This window comes from Coccinella septempunctata, chromosome 6, assembly GCF_907165205.1.
Source record: "Coccinella septempunctata chromosome 6, icCocSept1.1, whole genome shotgun sequence".
In the NCBI taxonomy this organism is placed as follows: domain Eukaryota; kingdom Metazoa; phylum Arthropoda; class Insecta; order Coleoptera; family Coccinellidae; genus Coccinella; species Coccinella septempunctata.
In genome coordinates this window covers 24,222,524-24,246,523 of record NC_058194.1, presented here as the reverse complement: position 1 = coordinate 24,246,523, position 24,000 = coordinate 24,222,524, and the positions used below count along the sequence as shown (strand labels likewise).

The 24,000-nt window shown below is 36.5% G+C and overlaps 1 protein-coding gene across 1 annotated transcript; it reads left to right on the top strand.

The window, feature by feature from the left end:
* The first annotated feature begins 262 nt into the window (after positions 1–262).
* On the top strand, positions 263–23,636 carry LOC123315519 (protein unc-80 homolog). Its single transcript, XM_044901240.1, has 58 exons — positions 263–662; positions 1,360–1,408; positions 1,487–1,522; positions 1,575–1,595; positions 1,790–1,935; positions 1,987–2,155; positions 2,218–2,437; positions 4,618–4,745; positions 5,915–6,061; positions 6,234–6,343; positions 6,584–6,814; positions 6,932–7,107; positions 7,162–7,349; positions 7,427–7,542; positions 8,310–8,339; positions 9,654–9,792; positions 11,002–11,199; positions 11,259–11,533; positions 11,724–11,962; positions 12,057–12,172; positions 12,226–12,377; positions 12,431–12,557; positions 12,639–12,801; positions 12,901–13,030; positions 13,082–13,197; positions 13,252–13,442; positions 13,500–13,715; positions 13,770–13,905; positions 13,961–14,227; positions 14,296–14,381; positions 14,438–14,803; positions 14,993–15,276; positions 15,330–15,501; positions 15,554–15,801; positions 15,860–16,067; positions 16,122–16,308; positions 16,365–16,531; positions 16,584–16,832; positions 16,887–17,019; positions 17,075–17,215; positions 17,285–17,478; positions 17,529–17,869; positions 17,923–18,118; positions 18,436–18,654; positions 18,737–18,882; positions 18,936–19,263; positions 19,328–19,531; positions 19,585–19,701; positions 19,953–20,087; positions 20,143–20,263; positions 20,424–20,633; positions 20,687–20,871; positions 20,935–21,085; positions 21,167–21,331; positions 21,499–21,609; positions 22,502–22,630; positions 22,765–22,916; positions 23,082–23,636. Exons 1-58 carry the CDS (start codon positions 568–570, stop codon positions 23,562–23,564), a joined length of 10,155 nt encoding a protein of 3,384 aa, XP_044757175.1. The 5' UTR covers positions 263–567; the 3' UTR covers positions 23,565–23,636.
* Positions 23,637–24,000: the final 364 nt, after the last annotated feature.

Sequence of the window (24,000 nt, the reverse complement as noted above, 5' to 3'; positions counted from 1 at the left end):
TTTGAAATCTTTTAAATCAAATTCACACCTTATGAAATAAATCCTGGGAGCAGGAAAAAAACAACTATTGTTCATGACGTTGAAGCAGTTTAGGTTTTAAGATAAGTAAATGTTGAAATAACAAACAAAAATAACGTACATTTAATAATCGATGCCCAGATTTTCTTATGAAACTTTTCTCAAAAAGTTCTCTCGAATTCGATGAAATTTGTGACAAGACCATCCGAGAACAATTCGGATATGGATCCGAATCAATTTTCAAGTAATCATAAAACAATCAAGTAATTGTTTACTGACGACACGCGACATCCACCAGCTACATTACCAACTGCTAGATTAATCCTGTGGGAACATCCAGACTGAATTCCTCCAGGAATCTGCCCGAAGGAATCAGCAGCGACGGCGCCTAGATTATCGATTGGCCCTCAGTTTTCCATTCACCAAAACAACAGTTTCCCTGTGGAGGCTGTATCTTCCGCTCACAGCTTCACAATCCCTCTCGATGCTTCTAAATATGTCTTCATGAAATTCTCGTTGTAAAAAGTTTCACAAGTTCTCTTCTCAAAAATGACTAATCCAGAAAACAATCGATTTTCGGACGATAGTTTGGCTGATTTGGCAATACCAATTCCTATCCAAGTATACCTGTGGAAACAAGTTAGGTATGTTCATTATTTAGTAACACCGACAAGAAATTTATGACTTAAAATTTTTACATATTTTCCGTTCATATTGTTTGATCAAGTAGATAGGAGAAATTTAAACTCAAAAGAAGCAGGAAACTTCATCATAATATTGTCGACAGTGAAAATTATTCAGTTTATGTCTCACCTGACAGAAGTTATAGTTGCGTTGTAATTATTTCTAATAATAATTATATGTATTTTATGAAAAATTAACTGATTTTCCCGCATACCTTTAATTTCCCATCAACTAAATGCTTTTATTATGCACACTATCAAAAATTTGGAAACACCACTATCTTCTTCAGCGAACATTTCAGAACTCGAATCTGAACTACCCAGAAATATGAAGCTCAATCAAACGTTATCTGCATTCCATGGTTTCGAGCACATTGGTACTCATCAGTAGTGTTATTTTCATTACTTGTCTTCTTTCAAACAAATAGTTGCGCAAACGCAGTTGTTTCCATGATTCTCATCTGTTAAACAGACGCCATCTGTTGGTCTAGCTCAAATCAAAACCACTATCGTTCATCTGAATGCTGGAGCAGCGAATAAAATGCCTATGGGTTTATTTAGATTCGAAATATTACTAGTTTGTTGATAACAGTTTCCATATTCGACATAATTCTTGAGTGAAATGGGTTGAATCATAAATTGAAAAAATTCTTTTCAGTCCTTTCATCAAACAGCGACTGGGAAAATTTCATGAGGCATCATGTATGGTGAGTACATTTGCGTGCAGTTATTCAAATTGATGCATCGATTGATATATTTTCTCAAATATCCCTGGATTATTTCAGATTTGCCAACAAAGTTCCACCACAACCCTTCATCACGTAAGTTTTTCATTAATCATATTTCCCACGTAATATAACTTTTTTTTTACAGGAGGTGAAAGAGTCTTGCAAGGTATGATCTTTTGTCAATTCCTTACTTTTTTCATTTGAGAATTCATTCTCCATTTTATGCGTTAATGTATGTCCAGTATCTGAGCTGGATTTGTTATATAGTTGAAACTCATCTTTGAAATGGGTTTCAAAAGAAAATTGCTACCATTCTTTTTATACATCTAAATGCATTTTATGTGTTTTCATTCACTGAAGGTATATGAGAAAGTGCTGGTTCAAAACTTACAATCTGGATTGAAAGCCGATCTTGCAGAAGTTATTCGTTCTATTCCTAGATGGCGTTTGATACAAGCATCACTCCCTCATGTCATGCACAGCGTAGCTTCTCTTCTACATGGAAGGTAATCCTCTCCCTATGTTTCGAGCTACATATCATCCGACTTCAATTTTAGGATAAAAGATGGAAATATTCAAGGCTTAGGAACTTCAGAAACCACTCTCATGTATACATTGCACTGGATTATCTTGGATGCTGCAGAAGAATGCGCCGACAGTGATTATGATAAGGGAATAATCAACCCTTCTCCTTTCTACTACCTTTTCTCTATTCCCACGATAACAGTAAGATTTTCACGAATTTCTAACCACCATCACTAAGGCCCTACAGAATTGTTAATTTCCAGCTTTTCGTCTATCTTTTCGCACCGATATGTCACAACTTCAAAGAATCAGATTTCAACAGTTTTCGCCTGGAGAACGGTTTGAAGATATGGCAACCAATGTGGGAGTTCCGCCATCCAGAAGGCATATGCTTTTCTTCGCAATGCAAACCGAAGCCGAAGAATTTCAGCAGTAAATACTGGAACCATAAAGTACACTTTGGTGATGTGTTTCAAGGGCGATGTGAGTGGGTAAAAACATATAAGATTTTTTGAGTTTTATGCCGAACGCAAAAGAATATACAGGGTGTGGCGTAATGAATGGATAATATTGAGCCTGGGGGTAGAGGACTTTATGGCGGTTCAGAAAAATATATTTTACGTTCAGTAAAAGTGCCTTGGTTTTCGAGATATTGGAGATTTTCGAAAATTCAAGAGAATTACACCCTACGCCACTCGTTTTGCAGGCAAGACTCCAAATGAAGGAATTTTTTCAAACTGTTTTTTGGATAGTATTCCTGGATAGATGATCTATCGAATGTTATTCATTATTTTTGAGGGGCATGAATAGTTCTTTATGAAAAAAAGAATTAACTCAAATTTTCCGTTTTGCTAATTTTTTTTCATAAGTTAAACCTAGCGCGGTGTAAAAAATATGGTTACCTGAGAGCCAATGCAAGAAAAAACATGCCAGTTTCATTGAGATTCCGAAATGGTATAACTCTCTGTATTCTCAGCATTTAATACAAAATAAATTCCTATTGCAATCAGTTGAGGCCTAGTTTAATGTAAACAGTGTTTCTAAAATTTTTATCAGCTAAAATGAGAAATGCAAGCAGAATGAAGCAATCGTCTACTGAAGCTCATGGTGGCCTCTTAGAGAATCTTTTGTGATATTTAATTCAATGAAATCAACATTTTAAAATTGTTGATATCTATGCAATAAAGCTATGATTCATTAGAAAGTGTAGACTATAGAGCATGTATCAGAACTCATGGTGGCCAATTTAAGCATCATTTGTGATTTGTGAAACTTTATTCAATGAAACGATATTTTACAATTGTTATTTTTTCTCGTTTTCTTTTATTATTGAACCCCAACGTTGTGAAATCAATATTATCAAGTTAATTTCAAGTTATGCATTAAATTTCAGCATTTCTGTAACAAGGGTCTTGACTCAATGTAATAAAAATTACCTAATTTTCAGCTTTTTTTCTTAATTACAAAAGTGCTAAAATTCACTTCGTTACTCGAAATTCGCTTAACAACTATTAACTCTATAACTATAGGGCTTAATAATGAAAGGATACGAGGAAAAAAACCCAATTTTAAAATATTGTTTAATTGAATCGAGTTTCACAAAATGTGTTCAAAGTGTGCATCAGGAGCTGTACTAGATCCTCTACAACTTCTTATGAATAATTGCTTTATTCTGCTTGCAAGTCTCATTTCAGTTGCTAAAAATTAAAGAAAAAGGCTAACGTCAAACTCTGCCTTGACTCATTGTAATAGAAATTTATTTTGTATTTAATGCTGAAAATAGAGTGAGTTATACCATTTCAGAATCTCAGTGAAACAGGCATGTTTTCTCTTGCTTTGGCACTCAGGGAACCATATTATTTTTCACACCACGCTGGGTTGAACTTAAGAAAAAAAAATAAGCAAAACGGAAAATTTCAGTTAATTCTTTTATTTATGAAAAACTATTCATGCGCCTCAAAAATAATAATTTACATTCGATAGCGCATCTATCCAGGAATACTATTCAAAAAACAGTTTGAAAAAATTCCTTCATTTGGAGTCTTGCCTGCAAGAAGAGGGGCGAAGGGTGTGATTTTCTTGAATTTTCGAAAATCTCGAATATCTCGAAAACCAAGGCACTTTTACTGAACGTAAAATATATTTTTCTGAACCGCCATAGAGTCCTCTACCTGCAGGCTCCATATTATCCATTCATTACGCCACACCCTGTATAAATACCTATAAATAATTGTAGAAACGGTTAATATAATAATTACCAAAAAAGGAATCGGCTGACATAACTTAGTATACACGGTATTCAATTTTTTTTAAGAATATCTTTAACAATTGATAGTATGTTCAACTTCAAGACATAAATGTTCCATAAACATATGCTTGCAAACGCCCCATATGAAACCATATCTGGAGGATGAGGTACTTTTTGGCATTTGAATAGGATGACAATAAGTATTGTTGTGAAATCCTCTTTAAACTCAAATGTTCTTGTCCTATGCGACACACCATCGTCCATAGTATTATTAGAATTTTAATGCATCCTTTCAAAACCTTTTCGTATCTTGCGTTTTCTTTGTTTCCCCTATAAGAAAAAAATTAACTGCTGTTAATTAATATATGAATCTTTGCCTGATATCTTAAGTTCATTATGAAGTTATGTTCTATAGCGAAGTCAACTCAGGTAGAGACGACACATGAGAGCCCTGTTCAAGGAACTAGCGCAACAACTTCAGAATCTCCAACACCCACAACAGTAACTGTTACAGCAACGTTCACAAAGATATCAGATGACGAGGTAAGAACCATATAGATTTTCTGGACTGGAAAGTAGTGAGAAGAATTTGCCAAATAGTGGAATTCAATTCAATAGACCTCAGTTAATTTTAGTTCCACTGAATCGCTATATCTATGTATGTTTCCAAGGTGAAACCAGAAAAATTTCGCATATTTGTATTTTATTTATACCAAAAACATCTATTTTCACAAATAATGTGTTTTAAAGAGAATCAAATAATGACTTTTTAATGTTTTTCTGTATGAATATACCATTTCAATATTATCTTATAGAAATCTATTTGAATTTCTGTTTTTCAAAACTAAAAATTACGCTTTGAATTTGTAATTTTTCAAAAAATGTGATTCTTAATTGAACTCGTCGGTTTTTTGATAATCCTAAATATTCAAGTGACTTCTCATTCCGTATTCTATCAGGAATATTCAGATTCTTATGTTTCTCACATTGTTAATGGTTAATAATTTTCAAGAAGTCAGGGAATATCTTTCGAGTTGAATATATTTTTCTGTGTTTTTTTTCGAATACTAGACCTTTATAAGAGCAATAAACAATCAAATACTGCTCTATAAATTCTATACTTCCTGAAATACTATATGAGTAAAAATTAACCTATTTGAGATGAAACACATTTTCTTCATATCTAGGAACACCCTTGGTAAAATCGACACCCTAGGATATACTGACTGAAGTCTTGATAGAAAGTAGTGGTTTATTTTTCCTTAGAGCTTGAAGAATTCACTTTCCATCCCCATATTGGTTGTCTCATTCCAGCTAGTTGCTTTCTAACTATCTTTCTCTTTTACTTACTGGTTGTTTGATGTACAGGTTTCAAGATGCTTGCCAAGATTTGCTTCCAAACTTCCTTCCAATCAACTCCCAGCAGTTATGCCTCATTTCCTGGAAACCATTCCATAACAATTCCATGCAAATGGAAAAATATTGATAAACAAACTTTTTCTTGATTTTGGACGGAAATTTCTTATTATCGAAATGAAAACTGAGAGCATCAATATTTTCCATTGACCAGGCTTGCCTTTTCATCATTCATAATCTCCTTAGCCATGTTTCTGCACGCGATATGAAGGATAGAATAATTCTGGCACCCCTCGACATGACGCTTCATCAATTTCAATAATCTTATGGTATAAATGAATACCATAACCTTTCAGGCTTGGAATCCATCACCTAAAGATACTGTGTTTCCGGAAACAATACCCGAAGAAAGTTCTAGTGCAGAGGAAGAACACGTTGTCATATTTAGATTACCTCCTCTGTATGAAAATGATGGTTTTTTGAGAGATCCATCAATCTATACGGTAAGAAGTCGTAGAAGAGGGATAGTCTCTAACTGAATTAGATATAGAATTTAGGAAAAGCAGAAAATATAGGATGCGTATACCCAAAGTGATTCTCTAAATCAAACCATTTGGGGAATATTCTATAGAATCGCTGAAAATGATGAATGAAACATTTTTTGCGTTTTTGCAGGCAGAGGCCAGTTTGTTTCAACTCTCAATGAGGCGCCACAGCGTCACTAGTTCTTTGAAATCGGAAACAGGATCGGATAAGGATCAGAAAACAACACAACAAGAATCAGAGTGAGTGAATTCATCCGTTAGCGTCAACAGAACAAAAAAAAGGTCAATTTTTTGACTACCCTACTTCAATTCAAATTCGAGCATAAAACATTTGTCCCATTTTACTGATGACGTTAGGAATAATAGAAAATATTGGAGGTTTCAGTTTCCTAGATAAAATTGTAGGGAAGATGGGTGTAAGAATCACGAACATCGGAGTTTATTCTGGACACAATCTAAACAGCCATTTGTTTTTACCAGGGTGATACCAGAAGCAGATCCAGAACCAGAAAGGTATTCACCAGAAGACAAACAACCCTCTTTAGATGGTGCCATGGGAGAATCAGAGGATTCACAGAAAAATATCCCTGGGTATCCCAACGCTGACATTTTTGCTGCTACTTTCCTGGATGTTGCAGTTCTGCGATGTTTATTTATAACTTTGTGGCAGGAAGAAGGAATATATTGGGCATTACATTTTATGTATAATAGGTATTACAAATTTCAATAAAATTTAGATGTTATCGGAGCAGAAGATTCCAACTAAAAATAACTTGTCCACAGTGACGCCTCTATCAATAAAAAATCTATCAATAATTGTGCTTTCAGACTGCGTGATATAAGTGAGGCTACTTGTGGTCAGCAGCAACCCAGAAGACGAAGCAATTCCCTACCAATACCAAAAATAGAGGTGTCACTGTACCAAGGCTCAGATTCGAGAAAATCTGATAGCAATAAAGACTTCATCGAAGTTCCAGAAGTGAAAGATGTTTCACTATTGGCGGGTAACATTGTAAATATCTATTGTTCGATCCTACCTCATTCTACTGTGTTTTTAGAGTCACCATATGTGGCTAGGAAACAGAGATCTGAAGAATCCATCCACAGAAGGGCAAGTGAAAAGGTAAAAAAGAAAATGAAGATGGCGGACTTGAGGGCTTTCGTGGAGACTAAGTTGCTTTCCAAATCCGATAAGGCCCTTGAAAAAATTGGACATGATGACCAACAAACACTAGCAGAACAGATGGTACGCATCAAGTTATAGCACTTGTCAATTGAAGAATCTGATGACTGTAATGTGGTAAAAATTATTATTGTTCAAAGGATTATCACCGAAGTTTGGATACAGGAGATGAACATCTGACAAGACCCAGCTCGTCGGCGAGAATTTCTTTCGAACCTACGAATCTTGTCAAAGGAAAGAGCATGCCAAGTTTGAGGTAAGAATAAGACCTTCCTGAGGAATGGTTTCGACTTTTCTTCGTTTCCTCATCTTCTTTTTCTCCTACATAAATTTGATATAAACTCCAGAATAATTTCGCACATCATTTACAAGTTTTCAGTAAAACTGAATGAAAAGTTCGTTTTACTGAAATTTCAGTTGAGTTTCAGAGCTCATTCAGTTATTTTCACCATTTATATTTATTGGATTCATCATCATATTTCATTCGAATAATTGCTGACGAAGTATTTATTTATTGCTATACGAAAAAAATAATGGAAACTATGTATTTCAGTATATATCAAAGACCATCCACTGCATTTTGCTTTGAAAAGACACACCTAACCATAATGCACACCAAACATCGGTTTCTTTAGTTTCTGCTGAATAATTTCCCCATTTTTCTCACACCAGCTATTACAATTTTCCTTCTCATATACCAAGACCAGAGAATTTGGATGATTAATTGGTTGTTCATTAAATATATTTACGAATGGAAGAATCTGGTCATTCGATGGCTTAAGTTCTTATGTTATTTCTATTCCTCGGATTGAAATAAACTTCTCAAGATTTACGAACTAACTCAAAATTATACACTCTTTCATATTGACCATTTAAATTTTGTTCCAAAACACTTCCAAAGAAATGGTCGAAAATATATTGAATGAGCCCATTCCTGATGTAAATAGTTTTTCAAGCAAAAAATGAACAGTTTCTTAAGTGAAAAGTACCCTCATTTCTTATGATCTATTCTGTCTTCTTTAGCTGTTTAATAGATGAATTGTGTGCAGCAGGGTAAGTTTGGATATTGAATCTCATACAGCATTTCACCTTGGCCTTTCAAATGTCGATGAAAATATCGCAATTCGGAGAAATTTTTACTTTTTTTTATAACATTTGAGTTTAATTATTGAATAATTGAATCCGTTTGAAGGAATTATGAGAGATTCCCTGGATTATTCGTTCCGTGATTACAGAATGCTAGCCAGCAATACAGACGCTCATGCCAGTGCATGAAGGTTAAAAAGTTTTAGTTTGAGTAAAACAAGAGTTTCCTTCGTGCATATCTGGGAGTTGATGAATCTGGGGACAATTGAAAATAGCAGAAGAAAAATAATGAGAGGAGAGAGGGGAAATGCCAATACAGATTGGCCAAAAAAACGTAAAAATTATGTCTACGTTGAGAGCAGGGGTCAATTCTCCCCTAAAAAACTCTATAAATCAGTCTGTCTGCTAAGTTAAATTGGTACTGCGAATTATAGATAAACCAGGTGCTCTTCATAAGACGGGAAGATCACACAAAGACTAGATGTGCCAACTCCTTTACTACTTTACTACGCTTTTGAAACTCCATTCCCCTGCTAACTCTTGGTATTCGCAGAAAATTCGGTTTGTTCAAAAATGAATCAATAAATTCATCACGATAATTTACTACTGATACTAACTAGTAAGAAGTCTTATATCAAATGAATAGTACATACAACTTGAGTACACACTTAAGCGTGAAGTAAATATTCAATTAATCATTTCAATTATGAACGGCTCTGTTCAATCTACAAAAAAAATGAAAATATAAAGGCGATGATTATACATCGAAAATATCAATGACAGGTACCATCAGAAGTTTTTAATGCGAAGGTCAATGTGAAATGGAAAAATTCGTCCAGCTTCGTAGATAGGACAACTCAAATAACAGCTTTTTATATTATTATTCCTTACCTGATATGCGTAAGAAAGCTAGGACAGGATTCTCTTAAGTTTTAGCCTTGAGTTCAAACCTGGTTTGAAGCTCGAGGATTTTAGTAATAATAGGCAATAATATTTTTATGCTTTCAATGTCGTGCGTCTAAGTGGATTTGTAGTGGGTACCCATCTTTATTTTTGAGAGTATGAACTGCCGAAATGTGAATGGGTTCATTTAGAATATTTTACGACTCATTGAGATTTAGTTTGAGGCTCGGTTTGAGGTATCGCAAAATTAGTATTGTCACGATTGTTTTAGAGCTTTAATTCCGTGCCAATATGAAATGGATTATCATTTTCAGTTCCGTAGAATATTTACATATCTTATCCTTATGATTCCCAATTTCAACCATTTCTCGTCCGTAGATATATCGGAGAGATTCATTGGGATCGTCAAAAAAGTAGCAGTAAATATAGAAGTCATCACTCTCAACCTATAGCAAACCCCATCATCACTGTGACAGAGCATACTCCTATTCCTTCACCTGATTACTTGAGACGACAGGTAATTAACTCCTAGGAAAAAGCGGACCTCCATATTGGGTGCATGATGAACTCCCCCATTAAATATGAAAAGTTGCCAAATTTGGAATGAAATTGAACTGTTGGAATATTGCCCTAGAAAATAGTAAATACTGTGTGTGTTGTGCGTTACTTTCTTCTTGTGTGAGGCACTACAAAATCTCCACGTTTTGAACCAAATTTTAATTTTCCTGAAAATTTCTTTCAATAGGGGAGACTAGGGAGCATTGATACATGGGGAGGCTTGATACAGGCTCATATCGGCGATCTGTAGCCGTTTTCAAAAGTATTATACTATTGAACACTATTCTTTGGCAGAGGGCATTGCGTGACGTTAATATGTAAGGCTAACAGTAGTTTGTTTGTGAAATATTCAACGGAGAGTGTTTCGAGGTGAGAAATTGTAAGTTTTTACTCAAGTTACCTAACGGTTTTCTGATCATGCATTAATTCTTCGGCATAAACAAACATTTCACTGTGAAATATGCATAAAAACTACTCAATTTACAGTTTTATTCGCTTTTCAAAATATATGGGTATAAGATGAAAACATAAATCACTTTAAAAATTGCTTTCAGGGAGGTTTGAGACATTTGTCGTGGGGAGGCCTGATACATGTATAATCTTCAAAAAATATTCCGTAGCTAGTTGGATGGGCCTACATGAAGGCGTCTTCACCATCCAACATATCAAAGGGATTTTTAAAAACCGTAAAATCCCCATGTATTTAACGAGGCCGACTTTTCTTGTGTGGAAGTGACTAACTGACAATTTCCTGATTTTTCTACACCTATAGGACCAAAGCAAGCCAGTATCATTGCTGACCTACCTACTGAGCTGAATAATCCTCTCGATTACTCTCCCAGTACATCGTATCAATCCTCCCATATGTGGGGAGGCTTGAGACAGTTTGCAAGTTTTTGTGTTCAACGTTCTGTACAGAATAAGATGTTTATGTTTTGCGACTTCTATATTTATTTTGTTGAACGATTAATTGAAGAATTATATAATATAAGAAAAGTCCTGCTTCTTCATATAATTCAGTTTCCAGAATAAAAATTCCAAAAAACGTATCAACCCTCCCCAGTCTCCCCTACAGCTCCCAGTCCGAAAAAAAAAATAATCTTAATTAGAAATTTTTTTACTTGGATATTGACAAACGAAGTCATACAATTCAATTTTTTTTTTGAAGGGCTCTATGGATAGTCAGTTAGATGCTGCTAGTCTGAGTGGTGGAAAGATGGGACACTGGCAAGAGAGAAAATCAAGTTTTACTAGATCACAGACAGATTCCAATATAACATATGCTGGAGAAGATATTCCAGAAGCTCCTGGATCTTCATGCTATATCACAAAAGACGGCGATATTGACCTTGACGTTGTCCTGAAGGTAATCAATAATAAATCATGTTTTCAATTTTAAGTCCTTGCAATTCAATTTTTTTACAGGCAGTACATGCAACATCGCTGAGAGATACTAAGTTCTGCACATTGAGGGTTCTTGAGGTTATACTGAATCTGATAGAACTTCTTATGGACATGGGAGTATTGAAACAATTTTTGAGAGATGAAGCTATGAATAATCAGACATCCACAGAAGCAAATGATCGAAGTCCTAGAAAGCCCAACAAAGGCACTCAAAGTAAAGCTTCCAACTGTCCGGAGCCTGAGAAAAGTGTTAAACCAATGACTTCACATCGACTCATAATGAATACGATAACCAGGTATGTTTGTACATCAAACGTGTGAAAGTTTCATCCAATGAAAACTGAAAATAAACGTAATAATGAGTTGATTCGAAACAAAGTAGACTTATGTTGAGATTATTTGAACAATTATGAAGAAATATGTTTTATAATTCATATAAATCAGACCTGAAGTTATATTAGACCTGTCGTCACATATCATTTGCAGAATACTTAAACATCTAGGATGCCCACACGGTTGTTCGGATGGTCAAAGAGGACCAGCCGCAGAGTTTTTACGTACCCAATGTCAAAATATCCTGACAAAACTGAATAGAGCCAGCGGAAAAGAGTTCAAGGCATTCTTGAGAGATTTTGTAAGAAATCATACTTTACCGGACTTGATAGATTTCTTTCATGCCTATGTTGGCTTTTGCATTGATCCAAGTTCCCTTCTGTCTCCATTGAGTAAGTTTACAGTTTTTCTCTTTAGCTTTTCCAAAAAAAATCATATGTTAGCGATTCATACTAGATTGGACAGAATTAATAAGACTTTTTGAAGGTGTTGGTGGATCTGGGATAAGAGGGGTCGAGGGAGAAATTATTTCTCATACTTTCAAACAATTGGTGACGAAATTCGTTGAGATATCAAAAGAAATGAAGATGCCAGAGAATTTGGTGAGTTTCTGAAGTTTCCATTGAAGTAGATAACTCCAATGATGATTTTTAAGAGTCTCCATTGTGAAATCAGACAACTGATGATATACGTAAAAGAAGGGCATGGTAGCGTTTTTAGAAAAGTTGTACTTAGTGCTTTATTTGACACAGCAGATAGGCCTAACAAAAAGGAGAACAAGAATGTTCAAACAACCAGAGTTATCAGGTGATAGTCACGCACCCACAAAGATTTAATGAATAACTTTCACCCTTTCTAAGGCATATGCACCATTCTGAAGTGGAAGATCCTCCTGAGCCAACTTCCGAAACTGCTAACTATGGGACTGACGATAAAAGCTCCAGAAAACTGTTATTCAAAAAAAGGAGCACATCTTCTGCTTGTGCGGTAACTATGATTCATATTTAAGGTCGATGTTTTTCTGATATCAACCTAATGTTCTATTCATGATAGAATCTGTTAATTCAGAGCTTATTGGAAACCGAAACAGAGGAATCGTTTCGAACAAGTCAAAGTCCATTAGGGAATTTGAGAAAGAAGCATCATATTTTAACGCCACGCCAAAGTGAAAGAGCTTTAGGAATAGTGGATAACTCCTCAACAACAAAACCAAAACCGATGGCTAAGATAGGTGAGTCAAAATCGATTTGATTATCATGCCATGATAAATTCAGAATACTGGGTGTTCTGTTTTCAATACCGCTTATTATTTAACGAACCTGAATTTCAGTCAATTGGTTCAAGAGGAGTGGACAGAGTTCAACAGATAGTATAGACAATTTCGATAATGGAGAAAATTTCACTGATTCTATCAGTTATACCAAACCAACAAAGTTTGCGACGAAAACTCCTACGAGAGGGTAATTTATACGTAATTTCGAATAACATTTTTGTTACAATAAGCTTTTCAGTAACGTTGGCCAAACACTTCAAAAAGCAAAAAGAAGGGTGGAAGATAAGTTCAGCAAGTTGGTTCTGAAGAAAGGGAAAAAGAAAGATGGAAGCATGGAAGAACCTTCTGGAATATGTTAGTCAATATACCTGTTTTCCTGATGATTGGTTGAAACCGATTCTGTTTCAGATTTAAGTAGGAAGAATTCTTTCGACATAGGAGAATCGTCTAGAGAATCGGAATTTATTGTCTTGAAGGAGAGAAAACTGGTCTCAACCACGGCAGTGCTCAACGGGACTATGAGGTTCTCATTTCTTCTAGAAGCCTGCCCTCCTGGTTCTGTACCAGATGCGAATTTACTCGCTTCTGTCTTAGATCTGGTAAGTAACTTCGGATATGTTCAGTTTGCACAAAAATTAATTGATGTATTCATACAGCCACGATCAGCAAACGTGGCACGAGCAGCATTTTTGATGGAGTGCTCATATTTTGTACACTGCTGCAACAAGGGGCAATGGCCATCATGGATGAAACTCAACTATCCTATATTTAGACCCTCCGGACCTCTGCCGTCAAGAGGACCTCCAACAGGTGTAAGAAGATCCCATATTCTTCAGAGGTCAGCCGGAAAAATGTTCCAACAGTGGGCAGAGGTGAATTGGCAGAAAACCAATATTTTCTAAATAAAATATGATTTTGAATTACAGATGCTTGGGCAACGCTTGGAAACTATGATTAAGGAGGATAAAAACTACGAAACCCAAATCGCGTCCATGGTAGCCGATGAGCAGAAGCAAAAGGAGCTGCTGACGCAAGATGAAGAAGAAGATTTCTTGGATGAAGGTGCCTATTGATTTCTTGAGAGATAATGCTTAAAACCATTCTTATTTAATTTCAGCAAGCATATACTGTTATGGTTCAAGTTGCTCTGTGGCTATTCGCCTATTAACCTGTATATTGTTGAATGAAATCACATCATTCCTGAGAGAAACGTACCAGACCATACCTAAGTCTTCAAGAATGACGGGGAAGGAAAAACCAACTCCATGGGAGCGACTTTATAGCCGAGAAGCGAACAGGAGGTGGAGTATGGCGCTTTCTTCAATGGGTCATTCTCAAACCTCCGCACAAAGTTTGCAGTCAATAGCTGGAGACCGAGACTCAGGTCAGTTGTTGCTGTTGGAGGCATATATCTATTGGAAACACTATTTTTCTTGTAATTTTCTCTCGTAGGTCAAACAGAGAGAAAAATCAGTTTTGTTCTACATGAACCAGACAATGAATCTGAAGGAAGTAGTAATACCACAGTTACAATGCAAGTGAGTTTCATATGACTTAAAAAATCATGGCTAGAATAAATAATTTTCTTCTAAAGGGGGAGGATGGCAAAAGAGTGACTCAACCTTCAAGACCTTACTTACTGAGAAGAGGTACTGCAGCCCAAGGTGGAGGATCCTTCAAGAGACGAAGTTTGAAGCTGAGGAGAGGGACTAAGGAAGGAAAGGATATGGAAGCAGATGCTCGTATTCCCGAAGGAGCTTCAGTTAAAAGAACCGATTCAATACAGTCTAAGAGGAAGGTTAGCTCTATATCGGACAGAAGTGATACCTCGGAACCAGGCATAGCAGGAGAAGCTAGTGGCGAAGAGTCCCCTGGGGTTTTGAGTGATGACCAACCGCCAGAAAGTCCCACAGACAGCAACGATACTGATGATACCAATAAACATATGCCTTGGCTAAAGGTCAGTTATGAAACACAGCAACTCGTTAAGAGATCCTAGAATTTTTGCAAGAGTTCGGAAACCTTGAATCCTTCAAGGGATCCCATTCGAAAGAATTATAGAATTGCAACTCAAAAACTGCTTATTTTCATTGGATAGTCTCATGCTATCATCTGGAAGAATCTTTCAAATGCTCTGTTTCCATTTCAGACTATGGTTCAAGTAATGAATTCCTTCTATTACTTTTGCCCCCATCAGAATTTCTGTCATCCTTTTTGCTACAGAAGAGTGATGAGATCTTGTTCAAGACTTGTGAGAGCTGTGAGAAAGGTGTACGGTGAAGAATTTGGAATCTTGGAGGATAAGATGTGTATGGATTCCGACAATAAAAAGAAGAGTAAAAAAGAGAAAAATCAAAGTAGAAAAATATCTGACCAAACCAGCTCACAAGTTTCACCGATTCGTCGTAAAGATAGTGTTGGGAAGAAGGATAGGTAATCGAATATTCCGAATCAATTCTCGAGTTTATGACATTCTAACATTACAGAATCGATAAAAATATTGATCCTTCGCACTTCGCAAAATTTTCATCGAAGGATTCTTCTAAAGATACTCCAATATCTGCAAGTGGAAGTGAGACAGCTGAAAATGATTCAGCCAAAAAACAGAGCAGTAGTTCAGAAGAACCGCGGCCCATCCTAAAATACTTGAAAACTCACGTAAATAGGTTTCAAATTCAAAAGTAACAATTTCTTACAACAATGTTTTCAGGTAAAAGATGCGTTTCACGCACCTCTTGCCACACTAATAAAAGGTGCAGTTATTCTGTCTGAAGAGCAGTTTGTAGGAATAATTCCAGTAGCGTGGGAGCTTCTCCTCGAGAATAACCAAGAAGTTGCAGCTTGTGCAGCTTCATTGTTCATTTTGGCTGCAGTGAAAGCATCCCATCAAGTTTCTGATATAATGCAACACGATTTATCTAACACCGATACGAAAACTAGGATAAATGCGATTTTGAGGTAATTCTCTTTCACGTATTACCCACTGAACAGTATAACTACCAATATTTTTCAACAGATTCCAGGTTTTGTGGAAAATGAGATATCAAGTCTGGCCCAGAATGGAAGATGGTGCCCATGCCCTCTTCAAAGTCCCTCCTCCAGGAATTGAATTCACTCTTCCATCTCCTAAAATTGGAATAGAATCCTTAGATGTAGTGGATTCTCCTTGGGAGTTATTTGTCAAAACGAAAGTGGAAGAAGTCACTATCAATCAAGAAAGACATGTAAGAGCCTGTGCCTAATTTCTTTTCGTCAAATTAGTGAGATGATTTTTGCAGAGATCTTTGGTTACTGCAACCAAGACCAGAAAAAAGCAACAGACTGAATTGATCAAAATGGCACTACAAGCTCAAGATGATAAGAAGAGAGAGGAAAGAGAAAATTTCTTGATAACTACCATACCCATCACTATACAGGCATCACATGAACCTAGTCTTTACCACATAAGTGAAGATCATGAAGAAGGTGGATAAGTTTATTTAATTCCTAGGTGGAAATCGTTAACAGATTGTTTTTTTCAGATGATGAACAAGTTGATGGACAACCTAGAAACACTGGCCATCACTTACATTCGGCCCATTCCTTGTTTCCCTCTTGTTTATGTTCTGCAGTTGTTCAAATAATCAATTTACTAGATGATGGTGCTGTTTCTCCAGATGGATACGCAGTTTACGAAGTAGCTTATCAAGTATGTTTCTTCTTGTGTTTGTGGTGAAAGATAACGTACTCATTCTCGACAGGTTATTTGGTGCTGTTTGGTAGAAGATAGTGCTCTATTCTTAAGATATATTCTGGAGAGATTAACGAGGGAAAAACAGGAAAAAATATTCAAGATTCTGCGGCATTTGATAAGGTTCATCCCAAAACTCCCACAACAGGCAGCATTTGCTTTATATAATTATATAATAGGGTATGTGATGTTCTATGTACGAAGTCCACATGAAGAAGGACAACATCTGATAGGCGCTGCCTTATCCCTCTTGTGGATGGTGAGATAAATGAAATTCTCCTCGGTGAAATTTTTCTCATGTATGCCATTACAGGTTGTTCACAGTGTCCATGGAATAATGTTCAAAGACTTGAAACAAATTCTCCGTAAGGAACAATGTGATGCTTCCATTCTTCTAACAGCAAATGTACCTTCTGCGAAAAAAATAATTGTGCATGGTCCACAAGGTGAGTCACAATATTATTGTAGAAGCTTCTTCACAAGTGAAATAATGATTTTCAGATCCCGATGCAGGAGGAATTCCTTCGCAATTTCCTGTACAAGAAGACACCCAATTCTGCCAAATTTTGAGGGAAGCGCTGGACTTCTTCGGAATTGACGAAAATCGACACAATGAGTTCTATTTGGTAGACTATAAGACACGTATGTAGTTGTTAATTTCTCACCTTTGGATTGGGTAGAATTTCATGCAAATTTCAATCTTCATTTCAGATCAAATAAGAAATTCCAATTCCTACGTAAGGGATTTTTATTTCTTCAAGAGATCACAATATCCGCAGTTAGAATTAGTACACATGAAGGAGGAGGAAGCTTTCAATGCACTACAAAAACATGAATTGGTCCATAAATTCATTGAGATTGGAAAGGTTTTGCTGACATGGGCAATCTTGAAAAATGTGGATATGGTAAACACTTATTTATTTTGAAGAAACACAATCTTGAATACAGTTTTTAGGTAGTACAACGAGTTGTTTTCCTCCATGAGGAGTTGATGAAACTCCCCTCCTTTCCTAGGAAGGCCCTGGAGTCAAATTTAGATCTATACAAAGGCGGAGAGCTAGGCAATGTGCTTCTAGGTTTAGACGTTCTACATAAATTCATGTGGATACGTTTGATTGCCAGAATGTTCGAAGCAATGGCTGGAAATTTTGCTTATTCCAGCGATATCCATCTATTCCTTAACGTTTTGAATGGTTCGCTCATTCTACACTCAGAAGACGCTCTCATCTTGCGATATGTCATGGCAACCTATATAAATGCGGCGTTCCACTTTAAAAATATTTTCTCGACGAATGGGTAAGTTGAATCGAATAAAATCCAGATTATTTAAATACCCATAACCTCCACAGGTATCTTCTCATCATGCCAACTCTGCTGAAAATTTATTCGAATCATCAAACTAATAAGCTGGTGAAAACAACTATCGAATACGCTGTGAAACAGTTTTACCTGATGAATCGAAAACCATTCATTTTACAAATGTTTGGATCAGTATCTGCAATGTTAGATACTGATGAAGAAGGAACCTATGGTGATGCTCATAAGGTAAGATGCTCAATTTCTACATTAATAACAGTAGATACAGTAAGGTGAGATTGACATAAAGACGCTTAGTAATGTTTGGAGTATTTTAATGATTTTAAGTTCACACGTTTCTAAGACTAGAATAAGAATCTAGGTGTACTTCTAATGAGTTTGTGGATTTTCTCCTGATCTGTAGGATATCATCTGAACCCGATAGCTATACACTGAGAAAATTATTTCGTCTGTCATTTTCAAATTGAAGTGATGCAATTGCAGGGTTTTCTCTTTTCAATGTGATTCAGTAGGTGTACGAGTATATAACTCATCTAATTCTTCAGATCCAGTCGAGTTGCTTATTCAATCTCTTATTGAGTTTGGAAACTCCATCACCGGATCCTCTGAGTATAGCTGAGCTTGTCAAGGAAGACAAACCCCTGAAGGCGATAGACTTCTGCTACCATGATGAAAATGAAATGGTGACCATTCTAGACTGTATATCCCTTTGCGTCATGGTGGTATCATATGCTTCGGATAGTGTAAGAGGCTACCAAATGCTGGTAAGTGCAAACGCATATATTTCCACCTCCATGCTCTTTGTGGTTGAAATGATATGACACAATTTTTGATTTCCCCTTTTAGATAATATTGGAAGCTATTTTACCATGTTACGTCCAACATATTCAACTACCATCATACAATAAGGAAGGAAAAACTGAAAAAGAAATCATAAACCAGTTAGCTGTGGCGATCAAGACTCTAGTGAACAATTGTGAAGCCCTCACGAAGTGAGTGGTAACAGTTTTTCTAGGAAAACAATCTAACTGAACAATTTTTTCAGGAGCTATAACGGACCACATCGATCGAGTCCAGAACATAAAGGGTCCAGCCAGAGGAACTACAGCAGAGGTCCCTACACCACAGGTTTTGATTTCGAGGATGAGTCCCATACGAAATTCATGAGTGAACATTCAAGAGCCAAGAGTATGTACGAACATGATGTGGAGGATTCTGAAGCTCTTAGAGCAGCGTACCGAAGACCACGTGACGTTCTTTTATCCTTGGTGGGTGAATTTATGTGCAGGGCTACTGTACGGTTGCAGGAATTGAATAAGAAGAATAACCAGGAAGGAAAAGTTATAGACTTGTTAGATATTAAATCTCATATTGTGAGTTGGGAGTTCTCTTACTTATTTGAAGTTATTCCTTTGTTGTTTTCCTTGATACTTTTAGAGATTAGCTGATATAGCTCACAGCCTGTTGAAGGTGTCACCGTATGATCCAGAGTCCATGGGTTGCAGAGGACTTCAACATTATATGAGTTATATTCTGCCTTCGACTGAGTGGGCAAATGATGCTATGAGACCAGCACTAGTAACAATCTTGAGAAGATTAGATAAGGTGTTCCAAAAGATTTCAAAGAAACCTTCCATAAGGGTAAACATAAGGTAATCCTCCATACTGTTGATCATCTATCTGGTTGATTTCAGAGAAACACAGACTGGGATGCAGCTGCAGGTTTACTCAAAGGAATATATGATACCATGAATAAATATTCCTATATAAGTAATTGGCAGCATATAAAGGCGCTGCTTAATACTTGTCAGGTAAGTGTAATCTCAGAAAACTCTATCTGAATTGAAGCTGACGTTATTCCTGGAACAACTGTTGGTTAGGAAGTATTAAGAATATTCCCTGTCATCAGAAGTTTCCGAAAATTCCTTCTTTGTGACTGAAGGAGGTCCAATACCAGAGTTACTGGATACCAAAGAAATCTGTTGGATGACCAATCTTTTACTTTCATTATAACAAACAAAGAATTGTATTCTCATGTAATGATGATTTTTTTATATTTCAGAGCCTTATAGTTACCGATCCTTCGTCTGGTGATGGTGTGTCATCTGCTACGGCCGCCCTCATGAGTCAAGCCCCACCACCTCAGTTTTGTTCGATGGTTGTTCGCTTAATTGCCCTTCAAATGCAAAACAATATTGTGAGTGTTATTTCACCACAGAAATTTAAGGTTTACTTGTCCTCTTTCATTCCAGGAGCAAAGCAATGCTCTTGAACAAGTTTGTGGAGGAAGTTCAGTTTATCCTACGCAAGAAAAAGCTGAAAGCATGATTATCAATTTAATCATGCCCCTGTGTCTACGTGTTGGAACAGGAAGTAAGTGATCGATTCTTAATTTAATTTATTTTCAATACTTTCATAACTAGGAATTTCATAAGTCAGTAATACCTCAGTTGTAGAATTTTTCAAAACAACCAATATTGATATATCAAAGGACTGGTTCAATTGAAAGTCACTATACTACCTAATATTTCAGCTATACCACAAATGAGCCAAACTGACATTTCGTTTGCTCTAACAACAGTTCTTCATGCAATGCACCCACCAACCAAAAATCTGGGTCCTATAGGTCCAACCACGAAAGGCATTGCTGAAATAAGAACCGGTAGTCTAACATTCACTGGAACTAGGGACACCAAAATCAACACCAAGATAAACGTATCCTTATACCAGGTTGCGTTCTTGGGTAAGTACAGGTGGAACATTGTTGCTTCTACGAACTCCTGGATCATATTTCAGCATTAAAGATTATCATAATATGCTTCGAAACTGAACTGTGCAACGAATGGCACAGAATAACCAGAGCTATGAGAGAATTGGGAAAAAGAAACGAGGCTCACAGTTACCTGTGGGATTTTCTGGAATTCGTGGTTACTCATAGAACTCCACTTTATATTCTTATGTATCCGTTTATTTTCCAGAAGGTAAGATCCATCTCATGAGACTTTTTATGAACTGTTTGCCGAAAAAAAAATTATATGTTTCAGCTATCAAATCCGCCAATTTCAGATCTGGAGAGACAGTATCATTCGAAAATCAGGGAGAAAATAAGAAGTCACAATTTTCCTAAATGTCGTGGAGCTCTGCTGGTAGAACTGGCCCATCGCATGAAAGAGCTGAAGGAGGAGCTTGAGGATTGTTAGTTCTCTTTGATCTCTTCATTTTCGTCATTCTTTATAATTCGTGTTTTTAAACTGTGATGTGTTGTATTGGTTGCAGTTTCAGAGAGCACCGAGTCGCAGAAAAAGGATGAACCTGTACACCCAACAGTGGTAACGATGTCGGAAACCGTGAGCAAACATCCTAGGCACTCTTTGATTGGCTTGCTGACTGGAGAAGGGAAATTTGGCACTGAACATACTCATGGTCAATATGGCCATAAAGGTACTAAATGGGCAAAAATTTGTAGCTATTGTAGTATATTGTACATATAATACATTGTAAATCAGGTCTACTTTTCCTGGAGACCAAGTTGCAAGGAATCAATAGAATTCATTCGTTAAAAATTACCTTTTGCAGACTGAAACTTTAACAATCTCTTCTTTGTTCAGAATCATCTACCAGTACAAGTCATGTGTCAACACCAAATCAGGGACCTGCCAACAGCATTGCTGAAGGAAATGAATCTCAAAAGGAGAGTACAACCCCAGTTAACCAACCAGGTATCGAATAAAGCTTTCACAAAATTGTTCACAAATATATTTGTTCATTTTGTGTCTTTTTTTCGAGATACACACAAAATCGGCTTCTTGAAATTATTTGTTGCTGTACAAAACTAACGAAATCGATTCACCAATATGTCTTATTTTACTTTTGCTGTGTTATATGTTTTTTATGTTTTACTAGTTTTTGCTGTTTCACTTCTAGTCAATACTTTATCAAAACCTGCATGAACTGGAAACAAATATGATAATAATTCAGAAATTTCACGAGCATTTGTAGGTTGCATCATGTGTCTTATTGTTATGAATTTCTGCTAATGTTAATTTCCTATTTGTAGGGCAATTCAGGTAGCTTACTTTATTTTGTTCGAGTATTCACTAGATAAACGCCAGAAGTATTAAAAAATATCTTCTCGAACTAAAGAAAGTGATGTTTACATAAAAATTAATTTTTGTTCGATTATCAGTTAGATCATTTCCTTCTTTCATTCATTCTTATTTTTCAAACAAACGCTTTTACAGTTGAAAGCTTGAGGTATCTGTTCTTCTTTGTAGATACTACTGTGAATATGACGAAATGAATTTTTGAACAGAAAGGATCCTCAACAAAACAGCGCAAGATTTAAAGGGTCAACATAATACAGCACATCTGCCAAGTCTCTGCTGGCACATGCGAACACTGTTTTCTACTGAAAACTGTTACTACAGTGTTATTTCACGATACGATCACATTTCACTTTTATCTATTTTCTATTGAATTGGACTGTCGAACCAATGACAGTCACAATGGCGCCCAATTTGAACCTTGCGCTGTTATTGCAGCAGTGTAACTGAAATGCCCTAGATAATTCAATGTTATAGTTGTTTGGATGTTGTGCATTACCTCTTTCAGATCGCTCATCCCAAAGATCTTCGGTGAGCGAGGACCAAGGCACCCAATTACCCAATTCCGAATCTTTCATTGCTCAGAAGGTCCATAAACTGCGCTTTGTTTCTTCCGTAGAATTTAGACACACATCAGGTAATTCCTCTACATAGTCACACCAAAGGCAAAACTTATGCACCTTTAAGAACTATAGAAATTGTTGCACGTCGATGTTGTGTCTGCGCATGCGAATGTAAACGAGAACGTATTCATTGGCTGTCTCGAACTAGGTGAAACTTCCGTTACTCCACTGAGTCCTGGAAGTCCAGACGAGAGCTCTGGAGAGAACCATCCTAGCAAGTCGAAACTGCAGAGGATAAAACCGCAGAGTCGTAAGACATTTCGCTTGAGGAGGAGCAGGAAGAACAGCCATGGAAGTGAGGTAAATACTTAGAAATCCAGTTATCAAAGGCAATAACTACATAATATGTGTATTCTCAATCAATTTTAAATAGTAACATTACGGTACAATGATCCATTTATGATAAAGAAACAGTTATTTGATTGCACCATCTTTATTCTGCTCATTTTCGTTTCAATACTTCAGGTTTCGCACGTGATGCTCACAAACGAAGAGGAATCCAGCAAGCCTTCTTCACCCCTTACAGCCACATCAACACGATCATCTGATCTGAGTACAAGCAGTCAACAAGTACTCCCGGATCCTCATCGCTTGCGCATTGCCACGAGAATAAATCCCACTGAGGGATCCTGGGATGAAGACAGTGCGGTGTCTCAGACTTCCAGTACTTCAGGATATCGTGAATCGTATCCTGTTATGCACCTGAAGGAGACTTTGGAGTCTAGCCCCAAAGCGTTTCCACCTTTAGCCTCCCCAGATTTTCAAGACTTGCCGTCAACCAGCAGCACCACGACAAATAACTACCTGCAATGTGACAACAGTTCACCTGAATGCTCCTTGAATGAGAATGGGGAAAAAACTGCTTTGCTCAGTCATACGGAGAGATCATCGTCTCAGCAGTCTTTGTTGGTGGTGTTCGATCAGCAGGATGAAACTACTCTTATCTGAAATTAAATATTGAGCTACTACTGTTATATGGTGTTAGAAAAAAGTACATATATTATATTAGATAAAGCAAAATATGGTATTTTGATTATACCTATTGTAACGATTACTGTTATTTTGCTAATAAAATCAAGTTTCGTTACACTCCCCCTCCTTCGGAAAAACTCAATAAAAAATCAATAAAAATTAAAAATCAAGTCTCGTTACACTACTCCTTGATCTTTCATAACTTCAGTGCATTCGCCATTTCTTAATTCCAGATCATACGTACGTGTTAACAAAATATTTTTATTTCACAAACATTTTCAGCTGGCCTGTTTTATTTGGGCCCCCTGTATAATTGTATTGCTTCAATGCTTCATAGATAAACGGTTCACAGTTTCAACAAATGCCCGAGAATCTTGTGAATTCCAAATAAAAATCATAAAACATAATCTTT

Coding starts and splice junctions, on each gene's coding strand:
- LOC123315519 (XM_044901240.1), top strand. CDS start 568: ATGACTAATCCAGAAAACAATCGATTTTCGGACGATAGTTTGGCTGAT. Junction 12,173..12,225: donor TGAAGATGCCAGAGAATTTG/GTGAGTTTCTGA, acceptor ATGATTTTTAAG/AGTCTCCATTGTGAAATCAG. Junction 17,870..17,922: donor AATATTTTCTCGACGAATGG/GTAAGTTGAATC, acceptor TAACCTCCACAG/GTATCTTCTCATCATGCCAA.